General features: G+C 47.8%; 1 protein-coding gene across 4 annotated transcripts in view; it reads right to left on the bottom strand.

The window, feature by feature from the left end:
- ASAP2 (ArfGAP with SH3 domain, ankyrin repeat and PH domain 2) overlaps positions 1 to 19,911 on the bottom strand; it is a 147,645-nt gene that overhangs the window by 75,066 nt on the left and 52,668 nt on the right. For all 4 annotated transcript variants that reach the window (XM_074331669.1, XM_074331667.1, XM_074331668.1 and 1 more), the window contains exons 2-3: positions 19,255 to 19,327; positions 5,871 to 6,016 (exon numbers count right to left, since the gene is read on the bottom strand). In XM_074331669.1, the coding sequence (XP_074187770.1) occupies positions 5,871 to 6,016; positions 19,255 to 19,327 (219 nt within the window). The remainder of the gene's footprint in view (positions 1 to 5,870; positions 6,017 to 19,254; positions 19,328 to 19,911) is intronic.

Below are 19,911 nucleotides of genomic sequence, written 5' to 3'. Positions count from 1 at the left end.
CTGCTGCTGGGGCCCAGCCGCCCGCCTCCACCAATCACATCCTCGACTCTGGCCTGCCCACACTCTCTCTCAGGTTTGGTAAGAGACTTTTTTTTTTAAAGTTTCACGTCCCCTACCTTGTGGTGGCTGTCCTTTTAATAGCCGTCATTGGAGAAAATACAAGACAACCGAAGTAAATATAAACAAACCCTGTTTTGAGTGCATTAGTGCTTTCGAATGATTATCTTGTAACAGCAGGCCCTCCACGCATTCGACAAGTGTTAAAGCTGTTACAGGACATGTGCTTACAGACCTTGCCATTGCGCTTGTGCGCACATGGCCTGAGGACACCCCTGCCCCACCTCCTGGGGCTGCAGCCTCAGGCCTCCACGGCCTCTGCACAGTGGCCATCACAGCACGCAGTGCATTCCAGGACAAGTGTCTGTGTGCCTCTGGCCAGGTGGGACTTACAAGCACTCCCCACCCCACGGCACCGGAGCATGGCCCAGCACCCGGGGCCCTCAGTCACTCTTCTCAGCTGAGTCTCCTCCCACCCAAGGCCTCGCCCCACCATCCTCTCCCCGCATGGCTTTTCCCACTTTCTCTGACCTCTAAAAGTCAGTGTATCATGGGGGTTACAATGAGGTGGCACTGCCTTTCCAAAAACGTCCAGAAATACTATCAAAGTACAAGTCACGCACATTCCGTGGCCATGCTACCACCGGAACACGGCTCTGACGCGAGCTTTATCGCTTCTGTTGTTTGGGCAAATGAAGGGTGTGCTTTCATTTTGGTCAGAGGTTTGAGTGTAGGAAGGCGCTTCGAGCTGAAGTCTGGCGAATCTAAGACAAAGAATTTCCGACCGTACATTAGGCCAGATTAAAATATCAGTGGCAGAGGTTTCTAGGCCTCCAAAGTAGCTGTCAGGGGGCCCATCCACAGGCTCTGTTCCCCAAGAGGAGCCCAGCCCGCCAGCCCCCTCACTAGAACATTACACACTCTTAGTCCGCATACAAGCCTAACGAGCCAAGTCATCCTGTTTTCCGGCTCACGGTGCTGGAGACAGGCAGTGACAGCAGCAAAAAAAGGCAACCGATGGGGAAAAAGAGTGTCAGCGTGTAAAAAGCAGATGTCGGAAGAGGAAAGCGATAGTCGGGCCCCAGTCTAGGGGCAGATATTCCTATAAACCATGCAAAAGCCACTGGGGGCTTCTCTGGATTTCAGCACAGTTCATTAATCTATGCCCAAAACCATGGCACATCTTCCTTCCCCAAAGACGAAATTATGATCAGCACTTAGTTTAATAAAAAAAGAAATGTAAGACATTAAAAAATGTGAGACATTTTCAATAAAGGAAGTTAGAGGACATTTATGTAAGTGCCAAGGGTGAGGACCTCTGGTAGCAAGACCTGCGTATTAAGCACTGAGAGACGCTTTATCACTACGGGGGATGAGCTCACACCTGACCCAAGTACCACGAGCAATGCAGCAGGGCAGGAACGCCCACGCCAGGCACTGCGCACAGCATAGGGACACAGCCACTGGTTACCACTCACCACCCAAGAGAACCTCACTAGCTCTTCACTCTGTGGCTACAGTGTCTTCTAACTCCGATCACTTGTGTTTTAAAAAAAACACGCATGGCTTATATGCATGTTGGTTGGTGGAACTTTCAAGTTCTGAATCTTGAGGTGGATCTTTCAATGTGAGTGAAGTGTGATTCCCCGGCCAGGGCCGCTCCAGGATCTCACACTGGGCACCCATCTCTGGCCCCAGCACCCACTGGCCCACAGCACAGACTCTGTGGACACATTTTACTACCAGTCGTCTGCAACCAGAGACGGGACTAAGTATCTGTAACTGACCTTCCAGAAATGTGTCCTTTACTGCCATCACTCACTAAAAAACCACTTCTCAGCACTGCAGTGGCCCTTGGAAAAATCTTTTCCAGGATTCGCATATCCGTGTGGTAGGAGGAAAAGAACCTAAGAAACTGGGCTGGCTCTGTAACCTGTTTAATTTCACACATGGAACATTTCTGGAGTTGCCTTGTTTCCCCGCTTGCTCCTGCATCGCTGCAGAGAAAACTGACAGACTTCCCGCAGGTGAGAATCTCACCCCTTAGTAACAAAATCCCACTTCATATTGATTTGGCCTTTCTTTGGAGACGTTCCAACTGCTTTATGAACATTCTTTCAAGGCCACAAAGCAGAGAGGTGGTAATTATTATTCTTTCTGAGCAAGAGGTAGAATTGAGAATCTTAGCCATACAGAACCGAAAGGTTTTTTAAATGCCTGGGGAAAGCAAGGCAAAATAAGAGATAGGAGACAGATGTGACCAAAAATAGGACTAAGAACGGTATACAAAATACCAAAAAAGGAGAATTTTCTTATCATCAGCTCACTCTCAGCACCAGCTTCTCAGAAGCAGCCACTTGGCGTTCGGTCAGCCGTACGGCCTCACCACCGGCACTGGCCTGGAAAATCAGGCCTGGTGAAAGCTAATTTTGGCACAAATAAGAGATTTTCTCTCTCTCTGATCTTTGCCAGGAAATAGGATCAACAATTCTAGCTCCATAAAGTAAAAGCTGAAACTAAAGTAATGCCCATGGACGTAAAGCGTTGATTGCCCGGTCATTAGTAAGTTAGCATACATCATAATGACACGGAAATGGTACCCGGGGCTGGGTTTTTAATTTACAAAATACCAGTCCCTCTATTCCTTTCCTTGATGCTGACCTTTCCTTGTTTTAAGATGAGGAACCGAGGCCATCGGCTGCCTTGTGGCCAGTGCAGCAGTAGGGCCCAGTTTGCATTTTTCTTTATGCTGCACTTTTCCAAGAGGCCTTTCCTTCTGGTCAGTCTTTCTTTCCCCAGGAGGTTTACATACCACAGTAGAAAGAGCACCAGTTTGGAGCTGTAAGACCTAGATTGGACTCCCCACGCTGTCCCTTGCTGGCTAAGGACCCAGCAAGACAAAGTGGTACAATACCGGCAGTGTTGTACAGCTGACAGAACTGCATGCGCTAGCAGGAAGTGGAACACCCTCACTGCCTGGGGCCAGTCTGGTGGCCAGCGATGGCTCCCATGCTGCAGGGACCTCTGCAGTGCCGTGGCAAAGCCATGGGCTGGTGGGCCGTCATACAGTCCCGGCCCTGCCTGCTGTCAGATTTGCAGAAAATCCAGATAAGCAGGGGCTGCTCTTGATCCACTGGGCAGCTGCTCATGTTGGTCACTGAGTACAAGCTCGTTGAGTCAGGATTGCATCGTACAGAGCTGCAGGTGGACCCTTCTACACCTGGAGGCACACGTCCAAAAGCTGGTGAGGACCCAGAGCCCTCCCGAGAGAAAGTAGTGCTACACCACCCAGAGCCTCAGTTATCCAATCTATACAGTGGGAATAACACCAATTCACCTTCTGGGATTGTTACAGGGATTAAATAAGCTAAGCTGTGTAAAAGCAATCCGCTGTATGCTAAATACAAGGCCAAGTACAGCATTATCACCTCCATTTTACAGCTGAGATGAAGATAAAGCGCTAGCTGCTTGGGGTGGGGAAGCCCCGGCCTCCTGCCTGCCCGTCTCCTATGCCGTCAGGGTCTGGGGCTGGCCCCTCTCTCAGCCTCCTGTTCTGTGCCCTGCTGGGGGTTCCTGTGCTTCCTCCTGCCTGGGTCCTGTTTCCTGCTTTGCACGGTCCCTGTCTTGGTTTCCCTCTTCATTTTGCCAAAGCACATCTTTTAGGAGCTGCAGAGAAACGGCTAGCGGGAACTAAAGTTCTCATGCCGGACAGTCTCTGTGATCCTTCTCTGGTGCTCAGCCGGCGGGTGTAACTCCAGGTTGGAATGATGTTCCCCAGGGTCTTAGTGGCGCGGCTCCAGGCCTTCAAATGTCATGTTACTGTTGAGAATCCCAGAGCCACTGTGATTCTTAACCCTCTGTGTGCTTCTGGGAAGCATTTAAGATCTTCTGCCATTTGACATGGAAGTGCTGGGCCTCTTCCCTTCCTGTGCTGGACGCGCCCAAGTGCTCCAGCCTGGACACGCGAATCCTTCCGTTTGAGAAACCGTCTGTGACCTGTCTGCATTCACGAGGTCCTGCTTCTGTTTCTTCTCTCTTTCTGCAACACCTGTCACTTGGGTACTGGACCTTGAGGATTAACCCTCGTCTCATCCTTTACCCATTTCCCACTTCTTCGTCTTTTGATCTACTTTCTGCGAGATTTCTTCTCCTCTAACCCTTCTCATGGGACTTTTAGTTTTATACCTTCTGACATTAATTGTCTGCCCCCCCCCCATTTTCTTTAACCATAAGCTGCATCTGACCCTTCTGGATACAATGTCTATTCCGATTTCTCTAAGGAATTAAAATTGTTTCTTTAGAGTTTTCTTTTGCTCTTTCATTGGCTCTGTTTCCTTTTTTTGTTTATTTTGGTCCCTTTCATTCTGGAGGCTGTTCATTCATATTTAAGAGTCAGACATTAGGCAGCTGGCTGGCAGTTCTGCATGCGTGCACCGGGCTTACCCCCTGAAGGGCTGCGAGATCCTTTCTCACGGGGAGCCACGCCCCCCCCCCCCCCCATGTCAGCATCTATACAGCTGTCCCCTGGAGCCACTGAGTTTCTCCAGTTAAAAGAAAAAAGCCTCCAATCTGACTCAGTGGTGACCCCCAAACCAGCATGTCTGCCAGTCCAGGGAGCAGGGCTGAAAAGGGGCCAGGGCTCCACTGCTCAGTGTGCACGCCGTCAGCCTGTTTGGGGCAGAAACACACAGGCAATGAACTTGATAAAAGCCCCAAGGGATTTCAAATTAACCCGAGGGAAAAACATCACAGCAACGCGTTTTTATTCTTACCATTTCCAACTGGGATACTTTGTAAGTGAAGAGACCGACGGAGAGGCCCAGAGTCTGAAAGTCCTGGCTCTCCCCCTTCCTGTTATGAACTCACACATTTGTTCCCTTGTTTCTGCCCGTCTAGGCCAGACTTACAAACCGGCCACCATCACCATTTCAAGGATGAGGAGCTGTTTTGTTCACTTGTTAGGAGCTTGCTGACAAGAGACATAAAAAAGACACTGTTGTTTGCGACCTACATACAAAGCATTATTGAGTTCTTGACCTGGTCTGGTCGTCCATGACCTTTAGGAGAAGCTGGGGGAGAAAAACAGGAAGGAGATGCTGGGATGATCCCAGTGTCCATTCCCCTTGTGGGAGAAGCCACCGGCCGGGTCACAGACACCCTCTCAGGCGGCCACTTCTTCGGAATTCCGTTCCCACCACGAGGACAAGGGCAGCACGGAGCTGCCGAGCCTGAGAAAGACTCCATTCACCCACGTTCCCAAGCACCGACCACAGGCAAGAAGCACAGCTCCGAATTCCCACTCGCTCAGAAAGCAAGACTTTTTTCAGGCTCTGCATTTGGGAGAATAAAAGGCCTTTAAATATTTATGGTAATCTCTGCGCTTTGATTACAGGTTACCTTGCTGTGCAAGACGGGTCTGAAACATGTTTATTAAATATTGTAAGTTTCAATGCCGACTATAATTAGCAGAATCAGACTATTCTACAGTTTAGAAATTATTAAAAATTGAAGTCAGAGGCCCTTAAAAAGATAGATGCATGTATCTTTTTCCCCACAGCTGTGCACATTTAAAATGCCGAACTGAACTTAAAAAATCTTGTTAGAGTACACATTACAATTCTAAAATTTATTCCAAAGTGACCTAAGGTATATAGAAAACATCATTCCTTTCGGTGCCCCACAAGCTATGAAGTGCATCCCTGGTTCAGCAGACAAACCGTAAGTATCCTCTTTTGAGCTGCCTTTCCAACTCTGGGAACCGCAGGCCCCTCACACGCTGCCCACGGCGGCCTCAGGTGCAGGAGGACGCTTACCAGGTTTTTGAAAAGTGCCGTCAGCTCCTTGGTGAACACCGAGAACTTCAGGAACGCGCTCCCCAGGTCCGGGTCATCCCTGCACACGCAGTTGCCGCCGAACTTCTCCAGAGCTTGGGTGTACTGCTCCTCATTCTCCACATGAGCTGCAACGGCGACGTGAGACTGTTAATGCACGGCTTCTCTGTCCCCTTCCCCACCAGGTTCTCCTTAGTCGTCAATAACACAAACACGCTGGCAGGATAAAAATCTGAGAAAAGCCAAGTTGCACCGGGAGCACAAAAGAACTGTGCTATCGTGACAAGATCCCATTGTGCCAGCAACAGGTGCCCAAGCCTGACAGGCACGAGGGCGAGGGCCTCCACGAGCCCCCATCGCCAGCCCACGGATGAGACTGCCCAGGCAACCCCAACGCCCTCCAGACCTCCTAGGAAGGACCCTCCTAGACCTCGTGACGGCAGGAGTCACCAGTCAAGTCGACACAGGAGGAGATTCCTGCTCTTGTCTAGTGTGAAACTCACGACTACTCCAGAGCCACACACCACAGCATCTCCTTTCAATACAGAAGAGCCTGGTTCTTGGAGCACAGACCAGGGCAGCAAAAGCCACTTATGTGTCCCTGTGCCTCTGCTCATGACTCATCCCCTGTCCGGACAGAGACCCTGCCTTCCCTGACTCCTGCGCATTCCACACACTCAGCCTTCCTCCAGGAAGCCTTCCAGGACTCCGCCCTATGCTGGTATCTGGCTGGGGCACCTTCCTGCCCTCGCACTCAGCAGGCTAAGTTGGAATTGTCTGGGAAACATGTTCCCAAATATGTTGGAAGTGTTTTAGAGGCGAGTGACTAGATTTTATTTGTCTTTGTGCCTGAAACAGAATACAACACACAGGTTCTTTGAACAAAAAAGCAAACCTTGGTCGTCGATCTGAAGGTATTTTACTATCATTAAGCCTCAAAGCAGCACCTTAACGAGCAAGGACCTAGATTCTGGGTCTCCGGCTCAGTGGTTCCCAACTCCTGCTGCACATCAAAATCATCCATGGATCTTTAGCAAGCTGTACAGGTCAGAGTCCCGCCTCAGACCTCGGATGCAGAAACGGAGGTGGGGCTAGGCATCACAGGTAACCCTGGTGACTTAATGTGATTGACTATAACTCCCTCACTTCTGGGTCAGGCCTTTTTAAATGAATCCGGCCAGTCTATAGTACAACAACTTCTGTTTGCATGGACACCTGATGTCTATTTTTTCCATCATTTCAATTAGAAACATAATACAACCACTTTACAGTCATGAGAGGGCAGGCAGACATGCAGTGTAAACTTGTATGTGAATGCTACCAAATTCCCCAGGGAAATAAAACTGTCAGCCAATGACAATGCCTGGACTGGGCCCAACAATGGGCAAAGGAGGGGACTGTCTGTGGAGGGCAATCCTTGCCCCGGAGTTAGCACCCTATGACCCATGAACGAAGTGCCTGCCCCTCACACCTTGCCCGACATTCAGTGGCATTTGGATGGCTCAGGGGATTCCTAAGTGGATCTAACAAACACAAGAGAAAATTAATTTCACTGTTCAAGCCCCTTTCCTTTCCTTTTTGTTACTGTTGTTCCCATTCCAGACAAGGACCTGAGAGACATCTGCACTTCTGAGGCGACACTCAGCAAACGACTAAGACAGAAGCACTCAGATCCCGTGGGGCCGAGCAGGACGAGCACTCAGGTCTGGGTTCCAGTCCCACGCCTTCCAGGGAGCACACGGGACCTGGGTAAGTCATTCACTCGCGGGGGCTGTGTCTCCACCACATGAAGGCTAGAGCCTGTTGTGAGCTTCTCACAAGGTTAACGACAGAACAAGGAACAGGGTCAGGGTCACAGACGACCACACAGCCCTGACGAGCGCTAGCGGCCGCACCCATATCATTTATATGCACACACGACACCTTTTTTCTATACTTCACAACAGCTTTATACGACGTGTATTACGTCTCATGATGTGGAAAGGAAGTTGGGGCTCAAAGAGACCCAATAACTTATGCTGGGAAACAGCCAGAAAGAGGCCGAGTCAGGTTCAAAACCAAGTCTGTCTGACCCCAAAGCCCATTTTTCTGCTCTGCTACACCGGGGTTTGTTTCATCACTGAAAATAACTCCCTTTGACCAAACCGAAAGCACCCAGCTTTACATTTTTAAAGTTCAGAGACTGATGAGATATGCCGTCTTTTTTTCTCTCCTTACAATTCTAGAGCACGTGGTCACCAGTGCAATTCCTTTCAAACCACACGCTATTTTAACTGTGGCAAAATTGGTGGTCAAGGGCGGACGCTCAGTTGGTTGGAGCGTGAGCTCTGGGTAGCGGGGTTGCCAGTTCGATTCCCACATGGGCCAGTGAGCTGTGCCCTCTGCAACTACAGTGAGGACAGCGAGCTGCCACTGAGCTCCCGGGAGGCTGGATGGCTCAGTTGGTTGGAACGCGTGCTCTCAACCACAAGGTTGCTGGTTCAACTCCCGCAAGGGATGGTGGGCTGCGCCCCTACAACTAAGACTGAACAATAGCAACTGGACTTGGAGCGGAGCTGTGCCCTCCACAACTAAGATCGAAAAGACAACAACTTGACTTGGAGCTGATGGGTCCTGGGAGAGACACACTGTTCCTCAATAAAGTCCTGTTCCCCTTCCCCAATAAAATCTTGAAAAAAAAAAAAGAAAAATGGTGGTCAAGATGTGGGCAATTCCAGTGCGGTTTTAGAAGGGAGTGACAGCCACAAGCAGACATCTGGTGATGTCACTCCCCTGGGTGAGAGAAACAGGAATGCAGAGGCCAAAGTGGCCTTGGGAGCCGAGTGGTGCCCTCAAAACAGTGCCTGGACCGTCACAACTGCTCTCCATGAGCACTCAAAGGGCAGGGGAGGGTTCGCTTTTCGTAAATGCCGATTCGTCGGCCTTTAATCCTTCTGCTGCACTGAACCTGGTAACGCCGTGAGGTGTCATGGTCATCCCTATTATCTTTTGAATAAAGCAGAGCCCAGAGGGGTTATATGATTTGCCCAAGATCACACAGTGGGTAAGAGGTGTGGCAGGGCCAAGTCCACCCTGCGCTCACGACAAAGGCTGCCTGCCAGCCCCTGGTCACCTGGGGGAGGAGGAACCTGCCTTCTATTCATGGACAGTCAACCAGCCTGGCATGGAGGAGAAACAGATGGCAAGGCTTCACTTTCCAGAACCAAGAAGTCTAAACAAACTTCCGATCGTCCCTCCTTCTGGGCTTCTCAACGGACCACCTGGTGTAGGCTTTGTTTAAAAACAAATGCTTTCCCTATAAATCTTTAAAATAGTGAGTTGATCCCAGGACCCCAATGGTGATCAGCGAGTTTTTTGGCTCATCAGTATCAGCATGATTCGTGTGTTTCTATTTACAGCATCTTCATCCACTGCAATCGTCATTTTCTAATGCTCAAGCTAGCCCAGCCCAGGTCAGCGGAAACCTCTTTATGATGATCTAGTTGGGGTTTTTAACACAAATTTCTGTTCTTGCCAACAAATGTGAAGCTTCCTCACAAACACCGTAGCCTGTCTCTCGGGGTTCCCTGTAACGCCCAGCACGGCGCCCACAGTAAGAGCAGCAGGGCCCCCATCAATGCACAGTCGCTGACTGACTGCTCCCGACGGCCCCCCGTTTGCGACTTTCCTACTCGAGATCAGAAAGTAATTGAGTGCCTTTATTTTTCTTTAGCCAAAAACAAATTTAAAATAGGAACCTAAATTAAATAGCTTGGGAAGAAAGTTTCTGGAAAGAACCCAAACTGGGGCTATCAGCTTTTATTTACAGAATTGTGAAAGCTGTTCTTCTAAAAAGAGCTTACCCTCCCACCTCCCCCTTGTTCAAATATATCTATAACTCTGGTTCTTACTGATTCAGATCCAAGAATCTCTGATGCGGGTGGGACTTAAGAAAATGAGAATCTGAGTCCCCGAGACCATAGCTAAGACTATTTCTTCTCAATTCTAACCCAGCAGCCTTCCCAGGTCCCACACCTCAGGGCACAGAAGTCATGCTTTCCACCAGCCCATCCAAAGGGACAAAATGAGAGACTCTCGCAGAAAAACCCATCACGAAGCCAGCAAGCACATGCACACTCTGAGTGGAGACGTAACAGTTGGGTTTTGTGTGCTTTTTAGTTTACTCGATTCTGTTATTTTAAAAAATTGGGGTAGCCAGTCAGCTCAGTTGGTTAGAGCGTGGTGCTACTAACACCACGATTGCCGGTTCGATCCCCACATGGGCCACTGTGAGCTGCGCCCTCCTGAGAAAATACAAAACTAAAACAGTGGTATCAAGGAGAAGGCCCAGTGCATGTAGGTCACGGAGTGATCGTCACACCAGGAAGGACGAGAGGTGGCGCCTTTACTCCTGCTCAAGACGCCACAGCACAGACGGGAGCAGGCCATCCACGAGCCAAGGGACAGGAGGGTTCACCTTTAACCACCGTAACTTCCACCTCAAACCTCTCACTCCGTACTTCCAGCCCTGCAACAGGGTGCGACAGCGTGCTGGGGGGACACACAGACGAGTGTCATCGATGTCTAGGGAAAGCTACATCAACCCATTGGTTGACGGCCTGCAAAGCGCCAGGCGATGTGCTGGGTGCCGAGGGCTCAGTTGCCAAGAAACAGCCACTTGAGCTGGGGCTCCAAGGTCAGGTTGGACTTTCCAACAGAGAAGCAGCAGGAACAGGAAGGTGTGAACCCCACGGGAACATGAAGTCCCATGTGTCAGAGGCCGGGAACGCTCTCTCAGTGGGAAAGCCCCTGCCCACGTTCAGCTCCCGATACTCCAAGCATCAAAGGGCAGCACAGAACTCGTGGCCCATGTTCCGGAGGGCCACCCATGCCCACAGCTGGGTCTTTTCAGTCCAAAAGAGACCTGCTCCAGCGTCCTCTCTGTTTAGGCAAGGAAACCGAAGCTCAGAGAGGGTACTGACTTGCTCCAGTGCACACAGCTCGTGTGCCACAGAGCTGGCACATGAAGGCAGGTGTCCTGACGTCCAGCCCTCCGGCGGTCTCCCAACCACACCAGGAACTGTTTCTTCATTTGCTCATCACATCGGCACTACCTCAGCTCTAAGCTAGCACACACATTACAACCCTCCAGCCAAGTACACGCACTGGTAACCCAAACACCAAGTGCCACAACCAGGGAGAAAGAGGGTGGGTGGGTGGGTGTGTGGGCAGCCTGATGACCGCCCGCCTCAGTCTCCGGGCTCGCGCTGACTAGGACTCTGCAACCCCTGTTCCAGGCCAGACCACTGGCCACTTGGCGGTCAGGCTGAGGCAAACTCATCTGCTGACACTGCACATACCAACCATCCATGCAGACAGCTCCACCAAGGCTGCATTTAAGACGAGGCATTTGCTCTCTGCAGTGCCAGCTTCCCAAAGACCCTCCCTAGATGACATGGTGATTAATATTCCAAGGTGAGCCACAATTCTAATGTCAGGATAATCTGTGCGACTCAACGTGAAGGAGCCGGTTTCCCCTGGAGCTGTGGGCCCCACACATCACCCGGTTTTAGGTCTAACTCCTGGCACCCCAGCACATTTCTTAAAGTCAAAGATAATCGCCATTTCTTAGCAGGATCTCTCCCCTGTGAACTTCCCAGAGGAAAAAACCATTTTTAGAATTTTACTTCTAAAATCATCCCAGATAAAAATCTCTCAGTTTACAATTTGGTACTCTGTAGCAAAAGTCTTAAAAACATTTTTTGCCATCCAGTAATCCCACTTTTAGAAATCTATCCTAAAGAAAGTGATCAGAGATGTGTGTACAGAACAATTTGTGAAGAGTGAAAACTGAAAATGTACAAAGTTCCAACAATCCGGAAGTGGTTCAGTAATAGTGGATATGTAGAATGGAGTATTATTTTAAATTATTACTAATTTTAAAATCATTATGTAGGAATACGGTCAGGTTAGAATGCCAAGCTAAAGAAAGACAGGTCACAAAATTGTGTATTTAGTCTCAATTTTCTAACATGATGATGCAAAGTATGACTCATGTTAACACTTGGGACTGTAAGTCACAAATCTGTGCATTCCTTCGGATCAGCTATCGTTCCATGATTAACAGGTTGATCACTGCTGACAGGATTCCACAAGTTACCCATCTAAATTCCGATCAGTATTCTTAACCAGCAGAGAAGCGATCACTAGAATCTCAGAGCCTTGAAATTAGAAGCTGTCTCGAGCTCTTAAGAGTCTAGGACTCCACCTCCCCCACCACTTCCTTAGAGACAGAGGGCCACCAACCCCCAACTGGAACCCTTCCAATGACCTGCTCACCAGCTAACTTCTCCCTCACATCTGAGTCAAAACCTGCTCTCCTGAAACCACCCTCTACAGAGGACCACATGGTATGTCTCACTTCCCCATCCCAGAGCACGCCGCCTTCAGAAATGCCTTCTCCCTCCCTCCCCAACTAAGAACGTCCTACCTATGTCCTTCCAGGGTCCTCCTCCAATGAGGTCTTCAGCTCTGAGATCTTGAGGTTGCTCTCACAGTTCAATAAGGGGACAACCACCTTCTGTTTCAGAAGCACTACATACTTCCCTAAGTCACCTGCGACTCACCCTTGAACACACCTGTCATGTACTGGCTCCTGCTGAGCTTGCGATCAACTCCCCCACCCACACACTGCGTTTCCTCAGTAGGACCGCTAGAGCTCGGCCAGATGACACCTAGACACCCACAGCAGCCCCGCCTGGTTTTACTGCACTGTGTGTCCCTGTGCGCCAGGCAGGGGGTGCCCTGGTCACCGTGGATACCAGAAAGCATCTGGTTTGCAGTCTCAGGTCCTCTACTTGCTGGGTCCACGCCCCTGGGGACATGACTTCTCTGTCTCAGGGGCCTCACCTACAAATGGAGTTACTGCGAGTACCTAACCACAGAGTTGTTGTGAGATTACATTTATGTCAAGTGTGTGTTGAACAAAGTAATCGGCCTGTAACAGGTCTTCATGAGTGTCAGACTATTATTAAAATTGGCATGTTTCCACTCTCAAGTTTATGATCACTATAGCTGTAGTTTCTTTACCTGCGTTAAATCTCCTATTCTTTTTTATCAGATATGGTATATATATATTTTGTATACTGACTTTTATTTCTGAAGATTTCATCACAAGCGTTTTTCTTCCTGTTGCTACATAACCATGATTCCCTCAAGTAGCTACATCCTAGTTTAGCTATAGGAGGCTTTCCGTCTTTCACTATGATCAGCAATGAAATAATACAACGACCACCTCTGTGCATCTTCCCACATAGATGTCTTTTTCTTGATGTGCACTTTCCAAAACCTCTGTGCGCCATTTTCAATGCCACAACAAAGCGCAGGATGCCAGTTTCACCATATTCTTGCCAAAAACTGAGGATTGTTATGTTTTAGTTATTTTCTCATGTAACAGGCAGAAAATCATGCCAGATGCAGTATCTTCTTAATGCACAATGAAACCTTATGTCCTAAATGATTGCATATATTTCTTTTGAACTGCTCTTTCCTAATTACAGTTGACCCCTGAGCAAGACAAAGGTTAGGGGTGCCAACCCCCACAAAGTCAAAATCCACGTGTAACTTTCGACTTACCTACAGTCTCTTGATATCCGCAGGGAAGTGGTTCCAGGACCCCCAGCAGACAGCAAAATCTGCAGCTGCTCAAGTCTCTTCCATAAAATGGTGTAGAACAATTACCCAGCCAGCCCTCTGCATCCATGAATTCCCCACCGGGGATCAAAAATAGTTTTCAATTGGTGGATGATTGAATCCACGGGTGCAAAACCTGGGGATACGGAGAGCCAACTGTATATTGAAAAAATCTGCGTATAAGTGGACCTGCCCAGATCAAACCTGTGTTGTTCAAGGGTCAACTGTATATGATACGTATAACAGAAGCAAGTCTCTGTATTAGTTTTAAGCTCTGTATTAATAACCACATTCTAATTAGCATTGCAAATAATGGAGAAACACAAAGTTGGATTCTCGTTTTCTTTTGTAGGTGGAAGATGGCAAGGGCTTGAGGGGAAATTAGCATTTCTTTCTTTGTATGTTTCATTTCAAGGATGCGTCAATTTCTCTAGGCCATTCAGATCAAGAGTAAAGAAGGGATATCCCACTCTCAGGAAGAATAGGTCCCTCACATCTTTAAGACGGAGTCATTCTAGAGAAGTGAAAATGAAAGTCCCTTGTTGCTTTCTTCTTGGTAAAGATGAGTGTTTCTACCCACTGATATGTCAAACACAGCTGGAAAATGTTAGCTTCAACTTCCCAGCAGGGGGAAAAAACACCTTTGGGCTGAGACAGAGCTCAGGAAATTTTAGGCTAATAGAGGCTTTAGAATAAATGTGAACTTCTTTTTTAAGAGGTCAGAGAACAGTCTATGATGAGTGGGAAAATTACTGTAGAAACAGTTTCTCTACAAATCACCATAGTAACTACTTTTGCAAAATTCTATACAAGTCATTCCAGAAAATACCTCTAGCTGGGTTATTTGTCATCTTTTTGAAAACTGGGAGCCAACACAATACACTTGCTGTTGTGTAAGAAAACTATTATTTTGTGTGTCTGGGGGACATGCTGATGCCCCTTTGGCCAGTCAGAGGGGAGTGGGTGTGTGTGGGTGTGGGGGTGTGTGGGTGTGGGTGTGTGTGGGTGTGGGTGTGTGAGTGGCTAAGGTAGCATTCATTCTCAAAGACCAGCAGCTTCAGCATCACCTGAGAACTTAGCTGACTGGCAAATACTCAGGCTCCATCCTGCACCTACTGAACCAGAAACTGAGGTTGGGGCCCAGTAATCTGTTTTAATGAGACCTCCAGGACATACGGGGTACTCAGAAATTTCAGAAGCACCACTCTAAAGCAGGGGTTGGCAAACTCTTCTGTGAAAACCCAGAGAGTAGACATTAAAGGTTTTGCAGGCCAAGAGGCAATATATTGGGGTTACTGTGTGGTAAGATGGTAAAAACCGTTCTTAGGCTATAAAAACACAGCTGGCTGCTCAGGCACCACAAATCCCCCTTCTATATAAATCTGTATAAATCCTCACGTCACAGAACAGACACGCTGCCATCCCACACTGCTCACATCTAAAATTGTAAGTTCATCTCTCCTACACTAAGTGCACAGCTAAGGACTTACAGGAGAAACATAACAACATACATGGGGATGATCAGACACTTTGGGGACCTTCCCTTGAAACTAAGTGCCCTCAGGGCCAGAATGAACGTGGTCCTAACGCCCCTAACTGTGGTTGCCCGCAGCTTCAGCCCTTATAGAAGGCGCCTCACTGATTTCTGATGTCTACTTCTAAAGAAATGTAATCTATTCTTAGACTCCTCTACTAAATATATTCAAAAAGAAATGTGCTGCTAAAAGCCATTCCAGAGAGGAGTTCCAAAAATGCTGTGAATGACCTCAGCAACATGGCAGGAAACGGGGTAGGGTCTCCTCAGGTGATTTTTGAAATCGACACTTGTTCTGAAATAAACACTCAGGATCAGCATTCTGGTCTTTAAAAAAAAAAAAAATCCAGACTCATGGCCTTATAATAACTCCAAGTTGGCGTGACAGAATAGGCGGGTACAAGATGACAAAAGTAGGAGGTCCCCTGCAAGGTGGGGCTGTCAGCCTGCTGTGTGTGTGGTACCTCAGAAAGGACACAGGCTGGGCGCCCAGAGAGCTGTGTGAAAATTCCAGAACGAATTTCTCAACTTCCTTAAGCCTTGGTTTTCCTCCAATAAAGTGGCAAAAGGCCATTTCAAGTGGATAGAAGAGCATGTGCAAAGGAGGAAGGAACAAAGCGGGGCATGACGGTGGAAAGTGCAACTTATTTCAAAGAAGGGTACAAAGAGCTGGGAGGGAACTCTGGACAGGTCGCCTGGGTCCAGGCAATTAAGGAGCTGGGACTGCACCTGCTTTTCTGCAGCATTTACTAACCTGAGGTTTATATGGGCTGATGAAGAGAAGCGGGGGCAATTTCAGAGGCAAATAAATTTGGTAAAGCTCACAAGGTGTGATCAAACAAAACAGTGAATGCTTAAATTAAAAAAATGCATTACAGTAAAAAACACATTGCCATTAATCCCCTCTCAAAACACTCCCCCTCGCATCGAACACACTTATCCCATCATTCTTGCCACTTTCTGAAGCAGTTCTGGAAGTCCTCTTTCGTGAGTGTCTTTAGTTGTGCTATCGTGTCTTCGTCAATGTCCTGAATCATTTTGATTTTAGGGAAGAGCCAGAAGTCACACGGTGCCAGAATCGGTGAATAAGGTGGGTGAGAAGACCCTGTAATGTTTTTGACAAAAATTGTTGTACCAGAAGCAATGTGTGACATGAAACCTTCCTTCGTGATCACAAAATATGGTGAATGCTGCTGCCGAGTGCCATCCAGCGGAAAGGCAAGGATCTTTAATATAGGAAGTGGTGCATCGAACCTTAGTAACGGAGTGTGACAAGTTTCAACTTGTTTGGTGTAGTCTGTCGGGTGTGAGCTATAGTTGAGAGAAGGTATGTTTTCAAATGTGCCACAAATCATCCTCCATCATGACAATGCTCCATGTTGTGTTCGGGAAACTTGGGGTCTCCCTAATTCCCTCTTCCTATGTGCCAATTTAGCAAATTTTAGTTTTTAATTCAACAATTCCATGTATTTTTTTATTTCCAATTATTTTATTGGTTTTTTTTTCACTAATACTATTTCCTGTTTCTGTAATTTAATAACGTCCCTTTCCCTTTAAAGATATTAATCATATGTTCTTATTTTAAAGTCCTGTTCTGATTGCCTTATTAATTCAGTTTCCGCAAGTGTAAGCTCTTCCGTTTCTTGATTTGGGGGCTTTTCAAATGTTAGGCTATTCTTAATGTAACCTTTGATTAAGTGGAAGGTTTTCATTGTGATGAAATCTATCATTTTCTTCTCCTATACTTATTGCTTTCGGTGTCCTATCTAAGAAAGCTTTGCCTACCCCAGGTTACAAAGATATTCTCCTATGTGTTCTTCAAGAAGTTTCACAGTTTTAGCTTTTACATTTCAATCTGCGATCCATTTCAAATTCATTTTTGTGTAAGGCATGAGACAGCGTCGTAGTTCATTTGTTCCCCTGTGGATATTTGGTTTTCCCAGTACCATTTGTTGAAAACACTCTGTTTTTGCCATCGGCTTGCCTTGGCAACTTTGCTGAAAATAAAGCATTTAAATGTGGGTCTATTCCTAGATGCTCCATTTTGTTCCACTGATCTATCTGTTGACCCTTAGAGCAGTACCGGTGAGTCTTGATTACTGTTGTTTTGTAAGACTTGAGTCAGATCGTTTATCGCCAACTTTTTTTTTTTTTTTGGTCAAGATTGCTTTGGATACTCTAGGTCCTGTGAATTTCCATATAAATTTTAGAATCAGTTGGTCAATTTCCTCTGCTGCAATTCTGATTAGGATTGGTGAATGCTGAGCTCAATTTGGGGAGAAGTGACATCTTGACAATACCGAGTCTTCCAACCTGCCTACATTGTAGCTCTCTCCATTTACTTAGGTTGTCTTTAATTTCTGTCAGCAGTGTTTTATAGTTTTCAGTGTAGAATTTTTGCATATTTTTTTGTTAAATCTCTTCCTAAGTACAGTTGGCAATTCCTGATTATAATATCTTTGTAGCTGACATTTCCTACTAGACTCTTTTAGGATCTTGGCTTATACAGCCCTCCCTGGGGCACAGGCAACTGCAGCTACTGGAGCTTATGCTCACAATATTTTAACTAGGGTGGGGAGGGGTTAGGCGGGACCCGTACTTCCAGAATGTTCCACATCCCTCCTGACATCACGACCACCAAGTAAGGCATTCCATGTCCTTCTGCTCCAAATGCTACTTTCATTAAAGGGAGACACCACGAGGGTGAAGGGGACGATGTTTCCAGCAGCCTGACTGCTTCTGTGGGAGTAGACCCTGGGCCCCCTTCCTTCTCCCAGGCCACCACCCTCAGGCATCCATCCTCAGCAGTGGTTTGCTCTCCCACCAGCAAGTCTTTTTCTCTGCCATCCATCAGCCCAGTTCTAATCTCTCTGGGATTTCTCACAACTTCTAAAACCGAGGGTCCTTATGACTTTGATTAAATTTAGTTCTGAATCCTAGCTCTAGAAATCATCCTTCTTGCTCTCTCTGCCTCTCCCCACATCCCCAAGTCCTAGCCTTTCCCCTGAATAACCAGCAAGCTCCAGGGCAGCAGAACACAGTAGCCTGGACCTGACTAATGGTCACACAGTGAGACCTCTGGCCGGCTAAAGGTAACATCTTACCTAATTATGTTTCAGCTCAGAGCCCTAAGGTGGAATGACCCCTTGGCCACTGTCCCATGAGACCAGACAAAGGATACCTGAAAAGACCTCAGAACCATCCTCAAGACCTGAAGAGACAACTCATTACCCTTACCTCACCTCCAACCAATCAGCTCCCAGCACAACCCCGAACCCTTAACCCATGGTGTCGTGTGACTTTGCCCTATAGAATCTGTAACCTACAGGCCATCGGGGAGTTCGGGCTTGTGAGCATCAGCTTCCTGTTCTCCTGGGCGATGCCATTCATAATAAAATAGCCAGTCTTTTTCTACTGCAATTCTCGGTGTTTAGTGTTTGGCTCTGTTAGCACCAGGTGGACGAACGCTTTCTGCTCAATAACACTTCTTTCTAGTCCCCCAAGGCTGCCATTCTTGTCTCTGAGGGAAACTATATAGTCATTTAATTACTTAAAAAATGTATTTCCTATCACTTGTAAGGTTTTGTGCAAGGGGCAGACTTGCTACATATGTGTAGCCTGCAATCTTTAAGTCAAAGGTTACATCGTTTTGTTTTGTTTTTTTCTTTTTTAAAACATATTTATAGAAGTCTAGATCAAATATTACTTTGAGTAGTTGATTATGCTTTTCTATGTATTAATTTTCTTCCCAAATGAGAAAGGCAAAAATTGGGATAAAAGAGAAATGGAAAGGGCATTCTGACATGATCAACACACAGACCAATTAACAGAGGCAGGACCGAGGCCGGTGTCCTTGTCAACCAGTTTGGCAAAGCCGGTTCACGCAGAGCACTGTGGAAAACTCAGCTACACTTCAGAGAACAGGAAGAACAACGCAGGGTGGGGTGGGGTGGGGGTGGAGGAAGAAACCCCACACCAGAATTAGACAATTAGCAAAACAAAACCTATTTCTAAAATTTAAACAAGCCAGCTCGCCTCTCTCATTTGCAGGCCCAGAAAAGGTTGAGTTGATCACTCATTAATGGTGAGCGACATTACGGCATTGGGTCTGCAAATGCAACGTGTCCCACAAGGAAACCCCGGGTAAGAAGGCATACTCACCCAGCCCAGAGATGTTTATCGCTTTCACGGATTTCTTCATTTTGTAAAGAACCATCCGGTCCACATCCAAAGCCTAAAATATAGAGAATGAACTAATTAAAACATGTGTTCAGCTGATATCACAGCTACCGGAGAGCAGCCATGTGCCAGCCGCTCTGGAGGCCCCTCTAGGCTGGTGCTGTGGGACAGAGCCTCGGTTTGCGTGAAGACTGAGCCGTCACTGCCAGAGGCTGCCTCCCCCCTCTCATGCCTCACCCACCCGAAGCCTGTGAGCTGCCTCTGTCCACACCACCCGCTGGCCCTCAGTCTTCTGCAGTGAAACCAGTTACTTGGACCGACTCTGCTCCCAGCACGTCTGTTCTCCCTCTGAACCAGCAGGGCTCCAGGAAGTGTGCCTGCCAGGGACTGACCACTGTGACTGTGCCCCTTCCCCTGACAGAGGGAAAGAACGATGAGCAGGCGGAGGAGAGATGGGGTGTGGGCAGGCAGAGTGCCCCGTTCCGCCCCACCCCCACCCCCAGGCAGCCTCTTTCCAGCCCCAGGCCGTCCCAGCCAGAGGCAGCATGGCCAGTGGGAGGCAAACCCACTCTGGATTCGGAAAGACCCAAACATGAACTTGTTTGTTTGGCTTGGAACGCGTGTTCCTAATCCTTGCCA

This window comes from Rhinolophus sinicus, linkage group LG05 (genome assembly GCF_036562045.2).
Source record: "Rhinolophus sinicus isolate RSC01 linkage group LG05, ASM3656204v1, whole genome shotgun sequence".
Taxonomy (NCBI): domain Eukaryota; kingdom Metazoa; phylum Chordata; class Mammalia; order Chiroptera; family Rhinolophidae; genus Rhinolophus; species Rhinolophus sinicus.
The sequence above is the reverse complement of the archived record's forward strand: the minus strand, read 5'-3'. Positions and strand labels throughout refer to the sequence as shown.